The 21992-nt window shown below is 42.5% G+C and overlaps 1 protein-coding gene across 1 annotated transcript; it reads right to left on the minus strand.

Annotated features, from left to right (window-relative positions):
• Positions 1 to 8699: 8699 nt before the first annotated feature.
• Positions 8700 to 17773, minus strand: LOC307084831 (beta-1,3-galactosyl-O-glycosyl-glycoprotein beta-1,6-N-acetylglucosaminyltransferase-like; the record flags this gene model as incomplete). The annotated part of the gene is made up of 5 exons (XM_079749332.1): positions 8700 to 9158; positions 9431 to 9835; positions 10193 to 10283; positions 12091 to 12443; positions 17756 to 17773. 5 exons carry the CDS (start codon positions 17771 to 17773, stop codon positions 8700 to 8702), a joined length of 1326 nt encoding a protein of 441 aa, XP_079605458.1.
• Between the last annotated feature and the right edge of the window lie 4219 nt (positions 17774 to 21992).

The raw sequence follows: 21992 nt of genomic DNA on the forward strand, positions 1-21992 counted from the left end.
CACAACATGCTCGCGGTGCGTTGGTTAAAAGATTCCGATGGAACGTGATATTAGGAGGGACGTTCCGACTCCTTGTCCCCCCATCCGCATTGTGTCCTTTATAATCGTCAGAATATCTTGGAGGAAACCTTAATTAATATATTGACATATCCCATAATATCTCTGTGGTATTTGTTAACATTTCAGGTTCACGGTTCGGATATTAAATTGTTTAAAACGATGCTTTCCCAGTCAGACCGTACACACAATACCGGACCCCAAGTTGCATTCATGCACAATGGGAAAATTGTTTTTCAATTTAAAGTTTCTGTAGCTAATTTTAAAGCGGACATATTATGAAAACAACACTTTTCCTGTGATTTGGGGTGTTGTTTTGGGTCTCTGGTGCTCCCACACGCATACAAACTTTGAAAAAAGTCTGTACATGATTTTTTAAGTGACATATGCATCTCTGAAAGTTTTGAATATTACCTCCCACTTCCCCACTCCCCTCCAATCAGAGCATAGCTAAGACTTTTCGAACCAGCGGACGAGCAGCTCCGGCGGGGGGAACTCGGCGGCAGCTCAGCTCCGGGAGTTCAATCCCTTTCTCTGCTGGACTGCCGCCGCATGGAGGAGAAAGGGATCGTACTTCCCGAGCTGAGCTGCCGGACTGCCGCCGATCTACCCTCGCCGGACTCTCAGCTCCCGGAGGACACCCGCCGGAGCTGTTGGAAAGCTTCGGCGGCAGTTCAGCCCCGGAGTACACCGCCGGAGCTGCCGGTGTTACACCGAATTCTGCGACCCACTGAAAAGTGTGACCCCAGGGGGCGCTGTTGCATATTTTCTGCAATATGCACGAGTTTGAAGCGTAGACAGGCATGACAAAAACATACATAAAACATAAGATCTCCTCCCAACCAATTACCTTTTTATTAAAGGTGCTTAATAAATACATTTGATTGATTTGATTAGCATTTTACAGACCCATACAATGGATAGGGTGTTTAGTACGGTCCTTCGCCGTTTCTTCTTTACCCATAAAAAGCTAGTCAGTGTTAAATTATGCTGATTTACCTTTGAGCATTCCTATTATAGGCTACTGTGTAAAATGCTGTTTAGAATTAATGTTAGTATCAAGAAAAGAAAGACCCAAACATAAGTTTTATTTATGTTTTTGTTATAATGCACTCGTGCACGTTGCAGAAAATGTGAAACAGCGCCCCCTGGGGTCACACTTTTCGGTGGGTCGCAGAATTCGGTGTAACACCGGCAGTCCGGGCAGCTGGCAGATCCGGCGCGGGGAGCTCGACGGCAGTGCGGCAGCTCAAGTCCCGGAGTACAATCCCTTTCTCCTCCATGTCGTGGTTCATGGACTTCAGAGAGTCAAGGCCAAAGTTCCTTTCCCCCAATTCCTCCCAACCATGGCCGAGATATCTCCCACTACGAGTCTTTACTTGTTGTGAAAGTGCCAGAGAAGTCAGACGCAGTCTTTATGATTCGTAATATCATCCGAGGCGCACATAGCTTTTGGCCTTGATATTAGATATAATATTATATAAATACACATATATATAATATTGTTATTATATTATATTGTATAGGCCTAGATATAGAGCTCAAGGAGTCCGCAAACCTCAACAATCCCTTCTCCTCCATGCTGTGGTTCAGTCTGACAGCTCATTGGTCAATGGGCAGCAGCTCATTTGCATTAAAGCTACAGACACCAGAAACAGCGAATTCTGAGAGAAGGGTCTGTCTGCGTCCTGCAAGAAGGAGGCGTAACTTGTAGTAGGCGTTACTTGTAGTAGGAGGAGTAACTTGTAGTAGGAGGAGGCGTGTCTTGCACTTTTCTAAATCGCGGTCCACGCGAGCTCTTCCTTGAAGTCGAAGTCTGATCATGTCGGTAAGTAAAAAGAAGTGGATTAACAAAAATGAATGTTTTGTTTTTACAAGCTTAATGAACTCTAGGGCAGACTACTTGTGGTTGTGGTTATTCCAAAACTACTTTCAATCATCTATGAATTATTTGAGGATCAGTCCCCCTAGACTTGAGCAACTTCATATAAGCTGTTATGGAATAAATTAACGGTTACATTTTATGGCAAACTATGATTATTATTAGGCCTATCTATCATTTAAATACATTAATAGTGGAAAATAGCTAATCATCTGTTTTTCTATAAGTGGGACTTGTCACGACGCCAGAGAGTCTGCCCCAAACCTATTTCTGGTGAACTGCCAGTGTATGCATCACAGGGTCAGGGTGCGCTAACGTCAAACTTGAAACCTAGAACAATGGAACGTGTTGATGTATGTCCCCTGTCATTGTATGGATGAATACTGATTTGGCGGTCCCCGCTAGAAAAAACGAAAAACCATTGTATAGGGAAACCTTAAAGGGGTCATATCATACCACCAGGTGTGAGTGTGATTAGCCATTACAAGCCGTTTTCAAAAAAAATCCCATGTTGTATTCCCTTGAATCTGAAACTATTGTACAAAGTACAATTCACAATAAAAATGAAAATACCTGTTGTTACTCTGCCTTTGTATTCTATCAGGCCATGAGTGTGGAAGAGCAAGACCCCAAGGTCAGTTTTCTTTGTTATCATCAAATAAGCTTTCTAGTGCAAAAGCATCACAAAATGCAAACAAGTTTGTGTTGTCCGTTTCAGGCTTTGAAAATGGATGAATAAGAGGCGCCACCGAAATGTATTCAATAAAATTATTTGAATTATTAATCTGCTGTCTTTTTTTTACCATTGCATATGGATTTCTTAAATGCATATGACTCAGGGATGTCAGTTTCACGTAAGCCAGTAAGGCTATGATTAAGCTAATCAAGAGCATGTTTTTAAATTAGCGGGTCGGGAGAATAATATTAATATTTGAGGTCCGAGTTGCGGTCATTTATGTACCCGCGCACCACTGCTACATACAGATCACTTCCGCGATTTAGAAAAGTACTAGACACGCCTCCTACTTCCGCGATTTGGAAAAGTGCAAGACACGCCTACTACGCCTACTACACAAGTCACACTTGCGATTTAGAAAAGTACAAGACACGCCTCCTACTAAAAGTTACGCCTACTACAAAACACGCCTCCGTCTTACAGGACGCAGACATACTATTGGAGACTGAAACCGAGGGGAATAGCGGTAGGCGAGATTTGTTTTCCTAAAAGCTATTTCCAGCGAACAGCTTCAAAACCATGTTTTCTGGAACTCAAATACTACGTTTACTTGTTGTGAAAACGCCATAATGTGTCTCCTTTAAGGAATAACGCAGGCTTAAAATATTTTTGTTTGATAAAAAAAAACAACGTCTAATACTGGTGTCCAATTCATTCCGGGGTTTGTTTGGCTTCCGCTAATCCTGAATATTCGTAAACCAGGGGTCGGCAACCTGCGGCTCCGGAGCCGCATGCGGCTCTTTAGCCCCTCAGCCGTGGCTCCCTGCAGTTTTCTTAAAAAAAAAAAAAAAAAAAAAAAAAAAAATATATTATATATATATTTTTATATATATCGTCAACTAAACGAGAGGTCGCAATGGATGCGCAATAGCGCTACCGTGAGGGGGGGAGTGAATGACAAAGCTTCGTTGATTTGCAGGTGGCTAATCCCAGTAGGAGTTAAATCTTTAACTGGTATCTGGCATCAGGAAGTAGCCTAGATGCTGCCATTGGCAGGAGGCGGGACATGCCAGTGAGCCGCCAATCAGCAGCATCCACCGTTGACAGCCAATTGCACGAACAAATACTGAGCGAGAAGGGTTTACAGCATTAAAGTTCGTAGTCAAAAAGTTATTAAGCTGTGTTGAATATTAAAGTTTCAGTACGTTATATTTTGATAATAAAGGTCCTTACAGTTTTTTCATTACTTGACTATTGTATCGCTATGCTATGCTATGCTATCTATTCCTTGTTTACATTGCTGGCCATGACCGATCACGTAGAACGTCAACGGTTGACGCTGCTGACTGGCTACTGTAGTCTACTGTAGGCTACTGTAGGCTATCCCTGATGCCACATGACAGCTAAAGATTTAACCATGTAACTCCCTCTCTGACTAATATTGAGTAAACTTACCATGGATAAATCCAAGAAAAGAAAAGTGGCAGAGGAAAATCGAGATTTTAATTCAGCGTGGACAGATTCATTTGCTTTCAGTACTACTGATGCAGGCTTACCTATATGCTTGATATGTGGCGAGAAATTAGCCAATAACAAAAAATGTAATGTTGAAAGACATTTCCAGAACAAACACTCCGCATTTGCTGAAAAGTACCAAGCAGGAGATGAAAGGAAAAGAGCGATTTCGGAACTGCTGCGGAAATGTGAGCAGAGTAAAATTACTTTTAAGAAATGGATCAAGTCTCCAAATTCAACAACTGCTGCTAGTTTTGCGGCAGCTCAGGAGATCGTCAGGTGCGGAAAGCCATTCACAGATGGAGAATACTTGAAAGAGACATTCATTAAAATATCAGAACATCTATTCTCGGACTTTAAAAACAAAACTGAAATTGTTCAGAAAATTAAAGATATGCCTCTCTCTGCAAAAACCGTAAAGGACAGGACCATTAAGATGTCAGAAAACATCACCAGTCAACAAATTAACGACATAAATTCAGCTCCAGCATTCTCCATCGCCTGTGATGAGTCCAGTGATGTGAACGACATTGAACAACTAGCGCTGTTATGCAAATACGTGAACTCTGACGGGCCGCAGGAAGAAATTATTGAGTTGATACCGCTCAAAGGCCAAACACGGGGGGAGGACATTTGTGAGGCTGTGGTGAATTGTTTAAAAGCCAAAGGAATAAATACCATCAACATGGTGTCAGTGGCTACTGATGGGGCACCTAGTATGAGAGGAACACAGAAGGGGTTTATTACTTTACTTCAGAAGTCGCTGGGTCGAGAGCTGCTGACGTTTCACTGCATCCTGCACCAAGAAGCACTGTGCGCTCAAACATTTCCCCCCGAATGCAAAGAGGTGATGGACCTTGTCATTCAGATAGTCAACAAAATAATGGCAAAAGGGTTAAACCACCGACAGTTCTGTTCATTGTTAGATGAAGTCGACAGCGCATATTCGGATCTCCTGCTGCATAACAAAGTCCGGTGGCTGTCCAGGGGAGAAGTGCTTAAACGGTTTGCGGCTTGTCTGGAACAAGTGAAAACTTTCCTGGAAAGTAAGGGCCTCACCTATCCAGAACTGGAACACCCAGATTGGCTGGAAAAGCTGCACTTCATGGTGGATATGACAGGTCACCTTAACATGCTGAACAGAAGTCTCCAGGGAAAAGGAAGCACTGCCCTTCAGCTGCTGGAGTATGTTTTGGCGTTCGAGCGCAAGATGACAGTGTTTGCCAGAGATGTGGAGAAAGGTACGTTCTCTCACTTCCCCTCCCTGAGAGAGTTCAAAACGTCACACAACATCAATTGTGAGTACTTGCAGCACACGATCATTGCAATGCAAACTGCATTTGGACAAAGATTCAGTGAGTTCAGAAAGGAAAAAAGCACATTATCCTTCCCCGTCACACCCCTGGACATCGACCCGTCCATGCTGAACATGTCATCATTCACTTTCGTGAGTCAACCCGATCTTGAAATTGAACTGGCTGACATAGCTGACAAAGAGGTATGGGTGTCCAAGTTCAAAAGTCTGACAGCTGATCTCGAAGACGTCGCCCGTCGGAAGGCTATTCTCGCTCGAGAACACAAATGGAGCGAAATAGAAAACCTTCCCAAACTCGACAAACTTGTGTTTGAGACATGGAATGCAATTCCCGAAACTTATCACAACATCAAGAAGTATGCCTTTGGAGTCCTGTCCATCTTTGGATCCACATACTTATGCGAGCAAATATTTTCTAACATGAACTATGTCAAATCAAAATATCGCTCACGCCTCACAGATGTCAGCCTGCAATCCTGCGTTAAGATGAAGGTCACGTCCTACAGCCCCGACATAGAAAAGCTCAGCAGTGATGTTCAGAAACAGAAATCACATTAAACAGGTGAGGACACTACAATTTAATAGGCTATTATTTTGCACCAAAAAATATATATTTTAGAAACTGAGCTGGTGTGTTATTTTGATTTTTGTTCAGATTCGATGGTTTATTGCTGTGGCCGAGGAAAAATCAAGAGGATGACAACAAACCTATGTTTACCTGTTTAGGTGTTCTTTATGTTTAGACTTATTATAGCCTACTCGTTCTATATGTTTGATTTATTTCAAAGTTATTTCTCCTCTTCATAAGAGTTTGAGGTTTTCCTGTTAGAACAGCAATCAAATGTTCTTCAACAGCTTTCTCTTTGTTGTTTTATAATTTCATGAATGCAACGAACTATGTTCTTTATGTTTAGACTTATTATACTCGTTCTATATGTTTCATTTATTTCAAAGTTATTTCTCCTCTTCATAAGAGTTTGAGGTTTTCCTGTTAGAACAGCAATAAAATGTTCTTCAACAGCTTTCTCTTTGTTGTTTTATAATTTCATGAATGCAACGAACTATGTTTTTTTTGTGTCACAGGGAGGGGGTGAATTAAAAAGTTTGCGGCTCCAAACATTTTTTTTTTGCGGGAGATGGGCCAAAATGGCTCTTTTGATACAAAAGGTTGCCGACCCCTGCCCTAAACAAACACACCACAACATACAACTGCTCAGTAAATTGAGAGCAAACAAGACTGCCAGATATCCATTCGCACACATTTAATATAAACATAATTATGCGCATTATTACCAGTAAAACCCGTCGGAATACCATAGACATAACAGCAAAAAGTAAATGTAAACAGCTACCTCTGGTGGCTTGCTCCGGCATACCTGTGGCTGATCAGAGAGAGCGCTGCGGCGCGAATACATACAAAGTCAATGCAAAGACGCGAATCGATGCAAATTTTTGGGGTGATTCTACTTGCGTGATACTACACACTCTACACACACAATTTCGCTTGATTCTTTATCGGGACCGCCTATCAGCGTTCACTCTCTGAAGTCCAGATTGAAGCGCCAAATGGAGGCGAAGGTAATTGCTGCCGTTTGGGACTCCCGGAGCTCTATAATATCTATATAATGTTATATATAATATCAAAGTACGACTAGCCTAGCAGAATGTGTGGCAGAAAAATCTTCTGAAGGTCTGGATGTCTTTAGATTTTCAACACGTATAAAATATTACTTGTTTTACTATGAGGAATACACTCTTAACTCAACAAACAATAAGGAAAGTCAATGAAGTTAGGTTTAATGAAGGATCAACAAATTACAATGAGTGAGCAAGTGATCAAAAAGAGATGAGAATAATCTTTGCAAAACATATCCTTTTAGTAAATCACATTTGTTGCCAGATACAGAAACAAATAATCCAATAAGAACATGAAACAGCCTTTGAGGCTTGGCGAACTTCTGTGATCAATGATCAGAAATATTAGCATACTGAGGTGAAACTATAGTAGCAGAAGTAACATGATTGACTCAAAATTAATATATTTGACTTCTCAGTACTTGTGCTTAACCAATTTAATTTAACTTAATTCACTTTCATGATTAAAGATTTGTGATATAATATGCCACAATTGTTTTTGGGAGATGCTTGCAATGGGCTCAAGGTCAGACTGATCTGCAGAGAGAAGCAGAAGCTGACATTGCGAGGGCAGGGTTGTCACGTGAGGCTGCTCTGTAAAATTACAAAAATGTAAGTTCTGAAAAAAGGTTCTTAAAAAAATGTACTACTTTTAAGGACACTCACTTTAGGATACTATAATATAGTATATGATCATAGTAGGATAGTGGACTTTCTGTTCCAAATGGACGGGCATGGTCGACTCTACAACATATATAGGCCATAACACGTATAAGGCCTAATCAATTATAACCATTAATAAAATTAGGGACGCAACGATACCAGTTTCGGACCCGATACTGTGCTCATTTATCCGTTCTCGTAAAACCTCTCTGATACAACTCGATACCACTTTACGCAGCGTGAGGCGACATAATGATGAAGAGCCAGTGAACCCATAATTATTTTTGTTTTTTTCTGTAGCGTATTTTGTGTGGACGTGTCGAGCTCTGCCTGGGCAGCTGTTGACTGCAGTGTCCGAGGAAAGGTTTTGCTTTTCGGGAACGTAACGCCACGGTGTGTGTGGATGTTGAAGCTCCGTCCGAGCTGTAATTAATATAATACCCGCATCAAAGAGTTAGGCTTCTGGGACACATAGTATAACACTACGGTGGGGGGATGGTGAAGCGTAGTCTGAGCGGTAATTCATTTACTACCCGTGTCCGAGAGTTGGGCTTCCCGGACACATAAAATATCGCTATGTTGTGTTGCACATTTCATTTACAACCTTGCTTATTATAATGCTCATACACAACAACGGTCCAAAACAGTAACATAAAGTCGGCGTGGGAACTCCTAGAATACTCAGCCCAAAACACATTTTTCAAATCAGTGTTAGGATTCCCTCTTAAATAGTGGGGTCAGTGGTTCTTTAAACTGTAATGGTATTATTAAGTAATAATATCAGTACTTGGTATCAGCAAGTACCCAAATAGAAGTACTTGTACTTGGTTTGACAAAAAGTGGAATCGGTGCATCCCTTAGCATTTTTGCAATAACATATGGACCAATACAGGCACTATATTTAGCTAACCTCTTTCGGGACAACAAAAGGACACTTCATGAGACATGGGAGGCGATCATTTCCCATCACTCTCAATTTCCGCCAGCCTCTTCTCCCGCAGGTACTCCTCCAGACAGAAGACGGCGACCGAATCCGATTTCACGTCAAACTTGTTCGCGAACAGGTGAGGATGGCTCAGGATCCAAGGCAGGTCTGCGACATTAAACACACATACCTCCCGCACAAAGTTGCCGTGACACTTGGCGTCGCCAATCCACAGCACCAGCCGTGCAATCACATTTTTTTGAGACTTGTGAGGGCTGGCCGACATGGCACCCGGAACTTTGGGCATTTGTTGGGTGGTGGCCCAGAGGACCTCGTCTGGGCTATAAACGTCTTTGGACCATTCCATCAGTTCATGGATGCGGCTGTCTGTCAGCACACTGTTGATGTAGCCCCGGCAGGCGACTATGTAGGCGCTGCCCTTCAACACAGGCAGATCGAAGGGTGCCGGTCCCTTGGCATTCCCCGTTGACTGACAGGAGGGGTAGAGAGTAGGAAAAAAAAAAAGATAGTTAGCTAGAAATAGGGCATTGAGGCCGCCTCATGATGTGCAACAAGAATAAAAAAAATTATCCAGCCTTCTCTATTTAAGTTTGAAGTCATCACCGTAACACATTCCCTGTATCGTACAGACCATTGAGCTGTGTTGTCACATACGGATGGTGCTATATACACACACACACACACACACACCGTATAGAGCTTATTATTTTTACCTACATTCATTCATTTCAATAACTTCACCTGCATTTGTCCGTTCACCGCGGCCCAAGTGGTTGCCACTCTCCATTTCTGTTTCATGGGAATGGGGGAGTGTTGTATGCTGTTGGCCCCTTCCAGAGCCTTCAGGTCTCGCACCATCTCCAGGTTGGTCTTCATGGGGAAGTCCTGCCCACAGAGGTTGATGAAATACTTCCACTCCGTGCTGACGTTCAGCAGATCCGACATGCAGTTGAGGTCCGCCTGCACCCGCATCCAGCCGGCGTAGACCACTTTCACGGGTTGACTGACCATGAAGACGTTGGGGAAACAGGAAGCGATGTTGGTGATGGCGGCTGCTACGGTAGCTTCGGCTTTTGTGTCGACATGGATGCAGTACACGTTCTGGGGTGCGTAGATGGCTCGCAAGAGCCGCTCAAAGTTCTCAACCTGCAGACACGGGACGTGGACATGGATTTGGTTAGGCTCAGGATGAACATAACAGTTTATCATAGTATTACACACCATGTGTCTAACGATCTTACAATAAGGAAGAAAGTACATTATAGTAATAGAGTAGAAGAGATGAAAAGTTGAGAGGTAAACATTTCTAAAGATAAATACTGAACATATATACACCAACACACACAGACAATATGAGCAGTGAACAGAATTGTTTTGATGTCAATACGACTAGAAATTCTTTAATGATTACCGCATATCAAGGTTTTCTCTATGCATGTTGTGAATGTTATGTTGTGTTCAGCCAGACAGGGAAAAATATAATCCGGGTAGAAGAGTAGAGACCTTATGGTGGGTGACAATGGAGTATGCCAGGGGGAAGTCCATTTCTTCATGGAAAGCCTGAGTGGCGTAACCCCTCGTTAACCTAAAGTTTCTGTTGAATCAATTGCCACTCAATTAATTATCAATTAAAACGATGAATCAACACCGTCCAACAGTGCAGCTGTCTTGTAAGTCAAGGTTTGGATAAACGTATTTGGTCGATAAGACAACACAATTTATGAATTCAGGAAGTGAAGAGGTTTCCAGATTTGCAACGCACTTGTCGTGGTACTTTTGGACACAACAAGAATACTGAGGATTATCACATCAGCAACATTGATTTTAATAGATCTGCTATTGAAGTTCCATAGATTGTCGGGGGTTTTATCGATTCGGCTTCTGAGTACTGTCTCTTTAAGGAAACAAACTGGATGTTGGGAAGGCTTTAAAATTATTAGTTTATATTAGTGAACTGGGGAACATAAGAACTAATACAAAATAGTTTATGAGTTGGACTTTGAGAGTTTTCAAATAATGTTTTTTTGTTGCCTTCATATTTTTTATTAACCCATGCCGTACCAATGTCTATGGGGGAGACAAACGTCTTTATTGGACTTTATTACGCGCAACCCATTTCGTGTTTTGTGTAGCACAATCCACAAATATTTGGTAGTTGTGCCTCGTAAAATGATATCGACACAGATATTTAGTGATCCACAAATGCAAATTATTTAGTTGTGACTCTTAAAATTGCTATATACATGAATATTACACGATCCACAAATACATCATGTCCGCCTGTTTTTCTACAATAAATCCTGAGTCACTTTTACATATTTGTGGATCAGATGGCTCTTGTGAGTTGTCCTTAATGTCCCACTGTGGAGCGGAAAAATGTGAATGTATAGGCCAAATGAGTATGTGTAACCCACAGAAGACGTTCACGTTGCAGTCCACAATACTTTTTTCACGTACTCTTTGCAATCAAGATCCACAAAAAAATTTTTTTAACTTGTGTCTTCTAAAATTATATCCACTCTTACTTTCAGAACAGATTACGACCATCACTCCAGCTCCTTCCAAGCAATATGCTTTCCTCACTGGGGATTCCCTCAAAATTTCGGAACCATTAATAATCTATCCGACATAACCCTTGTTTGATTGTGTATTTGTAAAACTGAACTACGACAGTGCCTTTGAAATAGCAATGGATATATGGCTGTCTACTTTTGCACTTATCGCCCTCTATAGGTGGATGCTATGTACCCGGCCAGCTCGGCTGCGGTACACATTGGACACAACTCGACGACATCAGATCTCATAATGTCTTCTGAAAGTGAGTGTGGATAGCAATTTACAAAACACAAGCAAACTAAATGTATGCGTGCATCGGGGCATATTCATATGGATATCCTTTTACAAAGGACAAGTAAACAACATTTATGGTTTGTTGTAGGCCTACACGTATTCGCTCACTTTATTTTACATGCTTGTCGCCATCTACAGGTTCATGCTATGTACGCATCCAGATTTTCAGAGCTTTTTATTTTAGAGATCAGCTGTGGTTCACATTGGACAAAACTCGACGAGATCCACAAATGCGTATAGACGAGTTCACATGTCGCAATCTGTGTGGATGTAATTGTAGACATTTTAATTTTAATTTAATTTAAAAAATATATATTTGCGGATCTTGATTGCAAGCACAAGTGAAAAATGATTGTGGATAGCGGTACGTCAATCGTCTTTGGGTTACGCATAGGCTATTCAACTCTTGCGCATTCACATTTTCCAACTCAACAGTGAAACATAGGTTGGAAAAAAAATCCACAAAGAAAATTAAACAACTCACAAGAGCCATGCGATCGAAAAATGACAAAAACGTCCATAAAAATAAGGTTGGAAAAAAACAGTCTCACCCGCAGTCCTGAGTGGCATTTATGTAGTATTCATCTGTGAGCTGGACTTTCCTTCTGTAGTCCATGTTCTGGGCCAGCCACTGGGCCTTCTTCAGGCTGGCTGGATCTCCCAGCACGACGGCCGTACAGTTCAGGCCGTCCTCACCTTCCCATGAAGCCCTATGGGTCTCCAGCTGTTCTTTTGCGTGAATGTTTTGGTGGTTAATTAATGGTAAAGGTGCCAACCATTTATCTGGTTTCTTTATAAAATAGATCCTCAAAAAAGCAATCACTATGGCAGCAGGAATTATTCCTCGCAAGAAATGCCGTGAGTTTACATTTATCAGGGGTGTCATTTCAAAGCCCTTATACGACTAAATTGGCAAGATTAGTTTTCATGCAATAGGCAATGATCCGCAAGACTGGTGCCCAAAAAGGAAGGCAGGCAGGGCATCTAAAATTCACACTATGAGAATCTGCTAAATGGAAGAATGGGTATTTTTGAGGCAGTTTAAAAAAAATGCAGAATTTGATGGTTTGGTCCTCCTTGCGAGCCAGCTGTGTAACCTGAAAGAAAAGATGAGCATTTACCTTCAACCATCAACAAAAAATGTGTTCCTCTCTGGGAGTAATGATTACTCATTAATGTCACACGGGTACTGCCTGTTGGCCGAATATCAATTATTCTGTTTAATCAAGGCATAATCAAGCAACCTAAAACTTGATGTTCTGGATTCAACATGGTCTAATCCTGGTCTAAAATGTCCACCAACTAAATCCTGACTCTTAAGTTTTGCATTCAGTTCTTTACTTGACCAATGGGAATCTGAACGGGTAAACACTGTATTGTTTAGGCCTTACCTCATTACGAGAAATTCTTCTTAGATCAGACATTCCAGCTCAAATTTCAGACCATCATTTTGTATCATGTTGTTATTTTAAAAGTAACTCTTAACAGCTATCCTCAAACGATCATTTGATATATTTTTTAAATGACTGGAAAGAACTGGACATCATATTAGAAACTGGTCACACAACAACATTGATTTTCAACAGGTCCAACGTACGACTTATAGCAGTAGTATCTTGTCACACGATGTGCTCAGGCATACACAATAAGGCAAACATTTCAGTAACAGATGGAATTTACGATTGGATGAGGACATGTTGGCAATAATTCAGGATGTAAAGTCTCCAAAAGTAATATACAAAAAAAACGTAAAAGCCTATAGGCCTACCTGGTATGGAGTCAATTTAGAGTAGAATGTCAAGCATGCATGAGCGAGTCTCCCACACGCTGTGGGGATGTCGAGCACAGATCAAATTAATTGTCAGCGGGCGGGAAATTGTCCAGAGCAGAGAAGAGCATATTGAGCGCACAGAGACAGCGTTGAGAGGTCAGAGAAAATGATGGTGATCCTAGAATATGGAACTGACAACAACAAATGATGACATGGGCAGGCCTCTCTGACTCTCTGCGCTAGCTCAGAATGTACCTGGGCTCGCTCGACTGGCTCTCTACTTGCTCTCAAAGCTAAATTGAATGGAAATGATTGACATCTAGCTCATGGGCCAATCGTAGCTCTGCCTTTTGTTACAATGCCATTGATTGGTTAGCCAATTTTATTACTGGGGGCCAGATCTGACGTTACGAAAATAATGCTCTCAGCGTGCGCAGCAGAGTGGAACGTCCATAACGTGTTTTGGGGAGAACGGCCAAATCATAGGATTTTATCCCAAGTGATGAAATGTCATTTGCGAGGACAAATTACAATGTTTAAAACAAAGAAAATGTGGTTATGGGTTTAATGGCTCTTTAAATCGCATTGGGCAACCCAAAACACGCATGTAATAAGCTAACCAGGGCATCGACTATGTTGTTATGCTGTTTAGAGCAAAGTATTTCATGACCTAATAGATCGCTCGAAATCCCAAGAAGCCAGTTTATTAATAAACTATCATAGATATATGTACTACTTTATGTCCAAGTACACCCAAATACTACTTTCTGTCTTGTAATTCTTTACCAGAGATGTGGACTCGAGTCACATGACTTGGACTCGAGTCAGACTCGAGTCATGATTTTGATGACTTCAGACTCGACTTGACAAAATTACGCATGACTTGCGACTCGACTTAGACTTGACTGCTATTGACTTGAGACTTGACTCGGACTTTGCCTCTTTGACTTGTAATGACTCGACATGTCTTGAGTCAAAAACATTTATTGTTTTAGATATCTAACCTATTTAGAGGGCTAGACACCCACGACGCATTCACTTCCGTGAAGATGGAAAAAAAAAACAGCGAGCGAAGACAAATCTACACTTCAATAATATCATAACGAAATTTCGATATTGTTTATACTTTATTCAGAATAACAGTTTTAGTTTCATATCAGCTGCGTTTTGAGTTGGTCCCATTGAAGCCGTCTGGCCAGCGTCTTGACACTTAAGACATCGTAGCTAAATCATTGTTCAACCATTTACCTTCATTCAAAAAATATAACAAATCTACACACTCGTATCTTCAATAATATCTAAACTGAATTTTTATTTAATTAATGCTTTCTTCAGAATCAGTTAAAGTTTCATATCGGCTTCGTTTCAGTTGGTCTCATTGATTTACGTGGACGCTGGAGGTGAGGACGTTCAGCAGTGTTGCCAGATTGGGCGTTTTCTACCGACCTATTGGCCTACGTTTTGAGGACGTTCAGGCAGTGTTGCCAGATTGGGCGGTTTTCCCACGCTATTGGGCTACTTTTAAAAACATACGATTTCACCGCATACGCATATCATAACACTTTTGAAGACAGAAACAATGAACATATTATAACTGTGTTGATAAGAAATGACTGTACATTAGAGTGATATGTTGAAATTATGATCAATAGCCTAATAATGACATTATTAAGTAAAAATACATGATGACATGTTCAAGACTTGAAAAAGTTTGTGACTTGGACTCGACTTGCCTTTCCCTGTCTTGACTTGGGACTCGACTCGGACTTGACTGCTAAGACTTGGGACTTGCTTGGGACTTGCCAAACAGTGTCTTTGTCCCATCTCTGTTCTTTACTAAAGAGTTGCTTGTTCGACAATTTGTTCAATTAGCTCATTATCAGGTAAAATAAGTAGGAATCATATGCTCTGGCCTTTGTAGTCACTAGAGCTCATCCATATATTTGAAAGGTTGGCGAGGAATGCAACGCATGACTCTAGGTGCAGATTAAAGATAATATGCACATATTTACATTAAACAGGTTAAAAAAAGAATAATACAACATCCCCCCCAAAAGAAAGGAACTGTTAACAACCTCTCCTTTGCCCATCAGCTCGTCACAGAGGTTCATTCTAGTCAGGGTTTCACCCCTTCATCCCGTCCTCCACATCCTCGACCCTTCCCTCCACCCCGCCTGGAGTTCTCAACATCCCCCAGGCTTGTGCGTGACTTGCCCTCCTGCATGCTTCAAATTTTTTACGTTTTAAATTTGCATTTCCACAACCCCACCTAGTTTGTCTAAGACTTGCCTAACTGCGTGCTTGATATTTGAAACTATAATTATGCTATATTTCGGCTTTGTAAATCTTTTTATACAAATATCATATACTTTATTTAAATTAAATGGGCATGGCTAATTTTGGCAGGACACTTTAGTCACGGTCCCCCCATTAGCTGACAGCTAACAAGGTCCAAAAAAACACCTGAGCTGATAGGCGGTCAATTTAAGACCTTCCATCTCAAACAAGCTCTGCGACCTTAAGCATACTAAGCAGAATTTTGCCCACCAACTCCCTAGCCCCCACCTGCTTGGGTTTTCCCCCCATGGGGGGATTTGATAGTATTTTTTATAGTATTTTATCACTGTTTTCAAATGTTGGAATGCTATTAGTATTCTGTATCTGATATCTGTATGTCATGCTTTAAATCTTACAGCTGGGAGCAACAGAAAATAGTGGAACCATACCTTCAAACCGAAATTACATTGAGGTAGCAAGCTAGCAAGTTCATGGCTATCTAGCTAACTAGTTTAACTTGCAGCTAAAAGTTCTACTCGTGATCAAAGTATTTATTTACGCATAGTTGCCTGTGGCGTTCAGATTACATGCAAGTATTTTTCATTACCTAATAGATTGCTCAAAATCCCGAAAAGCCATTTTATTATTTGCATGTAACACTTGAAAAAATTACAGCTGACGCTCAAGTCCCAATGAGAAAGGTCCCCTCATTATTTTGAACTTTCTCATCAAGGCTTCGTCATAGTTTAGCGAAAAACCACTCATCAAAACAAACATTAATATCATAAGGTCTACTTTAATTATGGGATAAGTAGCGTTGGTTTCAAAAGCATGTAATAAACATTTATCAACTTTTATAAAAGTTACAATAAACTATCATAGATGTATGTACTACTTAATGTCCAAGTACACCCAAATGCTACTTTCTGTCTTGTAATTCTTTACAAAAGAGTTGCTTGTTCGACAATTTGTTCAATTAGCTCATTATCAGGTAAAATAAGTAGGAATCATATGCTCTGGCCTTTGTAGTCACTAGAGCTCATCCATATATTTGAAAGGTTGGCGAGGAATGCAACGCAAGACTCTAGGTGCAGATTAAAGATAATATGCACATATATACATTAAACAGGTTAAAAAAAGAATACAACATCCCCCCCAAAAGAAAGGAACTGTTAACAACCTCTCCTTTGCCCATCAGCTCGTCACAGAGGTTCATTCTAGTCAGGGTTTCACCCCTTCATCCCGTCCTCCACATCCTCGACCCTTCCCTCCACCCCGCCTAGAGTTCTCAACATCCCCCAGGCTTGTGCGTGACTTGCCCTCCTGCATGCTTCAAATTTTTTAAGTTTTAAATTTGCATTTCCACAAACCCGCCTAGTTTGTCCATGACTTGCCTAACTGCATGCTTGATATTTGAAACTGTAATAATGCAAAATACCGGCTTTGTAAATCTTTTTATACAACTATCTTTTATAGTTCTATTCCTATAGGTATAGAACTATAAAAGTAATTTTGACGAATAGGAACTGGACATAAAGAACTATATAAGAGGGATTTCCTCGGCCGGCCAGGCAATGTGGCACCAGACCCTTCAATGTGTCCCTCTAACATAACCGTAACTATGCTCATTATTACCGGTAAATCCCGTCGTCATACCATATGTAGCATTGGCCATCTGTTCTAAATTAAATGTAAACAGTGGCCTCTTGTGTCTCAGTGCTTATTACGCACTACAAATAATTAAACAAATAAATCTGCTAACCTTGTGTAACCTGGTTGCTAGTGCAACCCTGCCCAGTTGATTTGAACAAACTAGTGGTGCTATCCATTTGTATGGTACGCCAGTACGTCCGACCTGCTCTAGCGAGAACGTGACGTAATTTCCTGGCTCGAAGCACCTTAAAGCGTTCCAGTTTCTCATTGGCTTGTCATTGTTACTGTTAGCTCTGTGCGCTCGCTCAGAATGTACCTGTAGTCTGGTTGCTAAGGCGGTGAACCTCGCAGTTGGGTATATGCAAAGTTTTATTACATTTTCATGGCGAGCTGACAGCTGTTTGAGCTGTCTGGGCCCCTCCCACCTTCATAACGTGTCATGGTCTGGCTCGTCTGCAAGCGGAGAATACCACTGGAGGGCAGGCTGAATCGACAGGGCGATAAGAGGAACGTACCACGAGCAACTCCGCCATCTCCTTACAGCGAACCGACTGTAGGGAGAAATGACGGGATCTAGTGGACTGGTACACGAGGCCGCACGTGCGGCAACGTGCGACGAGTCCCGCTCATGAAGCACAGTGTCGCCGCATGAATGCGGACGAACCCGGGCTACACTACGCCACAACCACTGGCCTGAACGGAGGGCGAGGGAGCATGTCAATTCTACACGTGGTTGTGTAAAGTGTGACTTTATAACTTTCTATAATTTATGTATACAACATATATATCATGTGTGAGGAAAGAAAGATAAAACAAGTCGGTCCTTCCGCGGTCTGGTCCCCCTCAACGTAGCGATGACGACGGCGTTTTTCCACCTCATCTGGCTGGAGAGCGTCATGGCCGACAGGCAGAGGAGAGCAGGTTATGCTGTAACATCCGCAGCGCTCAGTGAGGCACAGACACACGTCTTTCCCACAGAGCGGCAGCGGCCCTACGTTCGGACGGAAGACCGCTTATAGGGGTTTTCCTTCCACATGGTTAAGTCTTCTTGTATGATGCCGACTTCACTGGCACCGTCAAAGTGAACGGCGTTCCTCCGCCGTAGTGCTGCTGGAAGCGCCGCCGGGCAGGAAGAGCAGAGATGCCCTACCTCTGCGGACTCGGATTTCTTCATCGTAGCAGTCAAAGTTGTTGACTGAAAGCAAAGCGAGGATGAACGCTGCTCTGCGCCGCTTTATATACACGATGCTGTGGGGAATGTGGGCGGTGCCCACGTTGATTGGTGCAAAGCTGAAATGTTCAGTGCGCGCAAGCACGCGCACGGGAGAAGCCCGTAAGGAGAAGCCTGGACGGCATAGCATGCGCGGAGCTTGGGGGTGGCTTTCTCACGTCAAAAGCCCCGGATCTTTTTTAAGCTTTTGAAGTTATGACAACCCTGACATGTTCCCTCATGTTTCGACTGGAAGTGATTTTCAGCTCATGAAATTGATCTATTTTCATTTTGAAAGAAACAACACATGGAAGCAGTGTTAAATGCCATCTCTCGTTCGATGGTTTAGAACGGTTGCCAGGACAACGTGACGTTTTCTAAACATTCCCGTCTCTCAGCAGTCTTGTTAAAGTAGCCTCGGGGTGTGTAACAAACATTACCATGGACATTAGAAATTATTTTTCTAAACCAACATCCAGTGATACCGTAGCAGCAGCAGCCCCTGCCAATGACCTGTCAAATGTTTCAGGTCAGTGAAATCACCTTGATGCGCGCTGGCCGGGAGCAGTAGTGCTGGTGCTAGTGCTAAATAGCCGGCCTCGGCTAGCTAGGCTGCTATGAAATCGCATTTTAGAAATTCAATTTTTTTGGGGGGGAGGACCCCCAGACCCCCCTCTGGGATAACCCCCGGATGTACACAAAGTCTGGCTCCGCCTCTGCGGCATAGCCTAGATGAAACAGAACTGGTTTTGGTTCTGCGTCGGGTTTAGTGAGCGGACCAATCACAGCCCTTGCTGCTGCGTCGCCTCGACGGAAGGGTACAATTTTTGGGAGGCGCACGTCAGGCCCTTGCTGTGGACGCAAGGGCGTAACGGGTCCGTAACCCAATTGCGTTGCGTGAACGTGGGACCATAATCAGCCCTTTAGAAGACATGCCACAGATGACTGTAGGTGCTGATTAAAGTTTATGTATATGATATATACATTAAACAAAAATACAACCCCCGCCTCCCCCAAACAAAAACAACAGTTAACGACCCCTCCTTTGCCAAGCAGCTCGTCACGGAGGTTCATTCCAGTCACGGGCCCAACCAGTAGTGTCACTAGGCTGTTTTAATCGGTGCTTAAGCCCCGGATATTATTTAATCAGCCCCAAATATAAAAATAAAAAAAATAAAATCTGGCTTATTTGGTATACTTTCTGGTGACTATGGAATGCATTAATTCAATTCAGTCTAGAAGTGATGAAATGATTGTGTGTGTGTGTGTGTGTGTGTGTGTGTGTGTGTGTGTGTGTGTGTGTGTGTACGGTCTGTCTCACATGTATTCATTTTACTCTGAAATAACTCGTTTCGGTGCCCTACGCGAGCGGGGGGAGCCTCTTTTTATATATTAGGTAAAAACATATAATTGCCGAAATTGAGTGATAGGTTATGCAATTAAGAAAAAACAACGGTGGGCCTCTTCATAACTAATTTATATATTTTTTTAATTCAATAATGTAATAATTATTATTTTTTTTTTTTACAAACCATAATTTTTGGTGCCCCCCCCCCCCCCCCCCCCCCCCCCCCCCCAGGTACTTGGTGCCCTACGCACTCTGCGTATAGGGAGCGGCGGGCCTGATGAAACTTAAGATGTTTGGGGATAAGCAGCACAGCAGTCAGGTAGCTATTTAAGCTATAATAAACTACGTATGTAGTTTATTTAGGTAAAGCTTTATGACAAAATGTGCATGCACAATAAAGCATACCAAAAAAATAAATCCCTTTTCCCTCTGGTCTACGCCCCGGATGTTTGTGAAACCTAGGAACGCCCCTGTGCCCAACTAGTGACAAATATGAAGTTGGACAGCTCCCCCCAACGTGTCCACGACTTGCTTGACTGCATGCTTGATATTTGAAACTAAAACAACGCACTTGCTATGTAAAACTATCAATAATGCAAACATGGTTCATTTAATTTAAATGGGCGCAGCTAGTTCTGTCGGGACACTCTGTCGTGGCGTTGTTCATGCTTATTTGGTTTATGTTGTGGGGATATAATCGGGATAGGCCGTACAGGCCTTGCCGGGGTGACGGGGGGGTGATATAGGCTATTATGACGGTTGCTAAGCAACCGTCATAATAGCCCAACGCCTTTGGCGAACTATTTCTCTGCTGATCAACACTACGAATGGTAACAAATAAATTGTAAAAAAGACACCTTATGACGCGGGAAGTCAGTCGGGCGGGGGGGTGCTGAGAGAGTCTGTGCTGAATTTCACACTAACAACATGCCGACAAGCTGTTGCGGTCCGGGATTATACACAGCGTTATAACAAGGATTCGGGAGGTTCTTTCTAAAGGTTTACAAAGGAAAGTGACAATAAAAGAAAGCCTTAATTTTCATCCAGAGTTGTCTGATATGAGGAAAGTGACGGTTTCTCCGTCAAGTGAACCGTCCGTCTTTGCTCTTTTTTTGCCAACCAGTCTGTCCAAAACAGTCTGCGCAAGTCATATGGTCCCTAGCTACTGCTTGTGGCATAAGCGCATTAATTGGGGTCCTTTTCAATACCGCCAGCTTGCTTATGGCTTCTGTATGGAAACGAGATTTTTCATGCTCCCGAAACTTTTCACCTGCCTTCCGCCAATTGCCAAACCCTCCTTTAATGAAGTTACCAGCATTAATTATCCCGTCTGCCCTGACAAGCTTTTTCTCTATTGCAGAGCAGCACACGAAGCATAACGCGGTGTCGGTTTCGTACGTAGTGTAGCCACGTCCACCGGCCAAACCAACCTACCTTAAATGACCGGCTAAAGTTCTCACCTGCCGATCGCCTGGCTGGGAAGGGAAACTCCTTTGGCTGGCAGGGCTCTTCACCAACAGAATAACTAGTTGTTGCGACTGCCGGCAGTTGCACGTTAGCCAAAGCCAAGATATTAGGATCGACCGGAGGGGGGTTAGCATCATTGTTGCCGGCGCAGTTGATATTAGGCTCGACCGGAGGGCGGGGGCTAGCAATAGCACCATGGTTGCCGGCGCCTTCTTGCAGCAATAGCGTCTGTGAACATGAAAATACTGAAATACATATTTTCTGCGACATGTTGCACTTGTAACAAGCTTGACTTTTTGAATTTTCCCGCCGCGCATAGCATTGTTCTGCGTTGTGCGTCATAGCCTACGTCAGCCTACACAGACAATGTTCTAAATAAAATGAAATGATAATATGATAAATATAAAAAGGGTGAATGTCAATAATTTAATGAAAGAATCATGTTGTATGATAAAATTATACTCTTGTTCTCACTTGCATTTACAGCCAAGGGCCGCCATGGGGGGGTGCAGCACCCCCCACTTCCCGCGTCCCTGCCTTATGAAGTTATTTTTTCGTTTCGCAGGTAGCCGCTCATTATCGAAAATAAGCCCCTTCAGGTCGAAGCAAGACGCCTCCGTTTCGCGTCGGTGTCCGGTTCGCCCTGTCTGGGCTTATTTCCCTATAATTACCAGCGTTCTATTATCCCTTACTCAACGTCAACATTACTCTGCATGTGGAAGGGAAA

The sequence above is a fragment of the Pollachius pollachius genome (assembly GCF_949987615.1).
Source record: "Pollachius pollachius genome assembly, chromosome: 13".
NCBI lineage: Eukaryota > Metazoa > Chordata > Actinopteri > Gadiformes > Gadidae > Pollachius > Pollachius pollachius.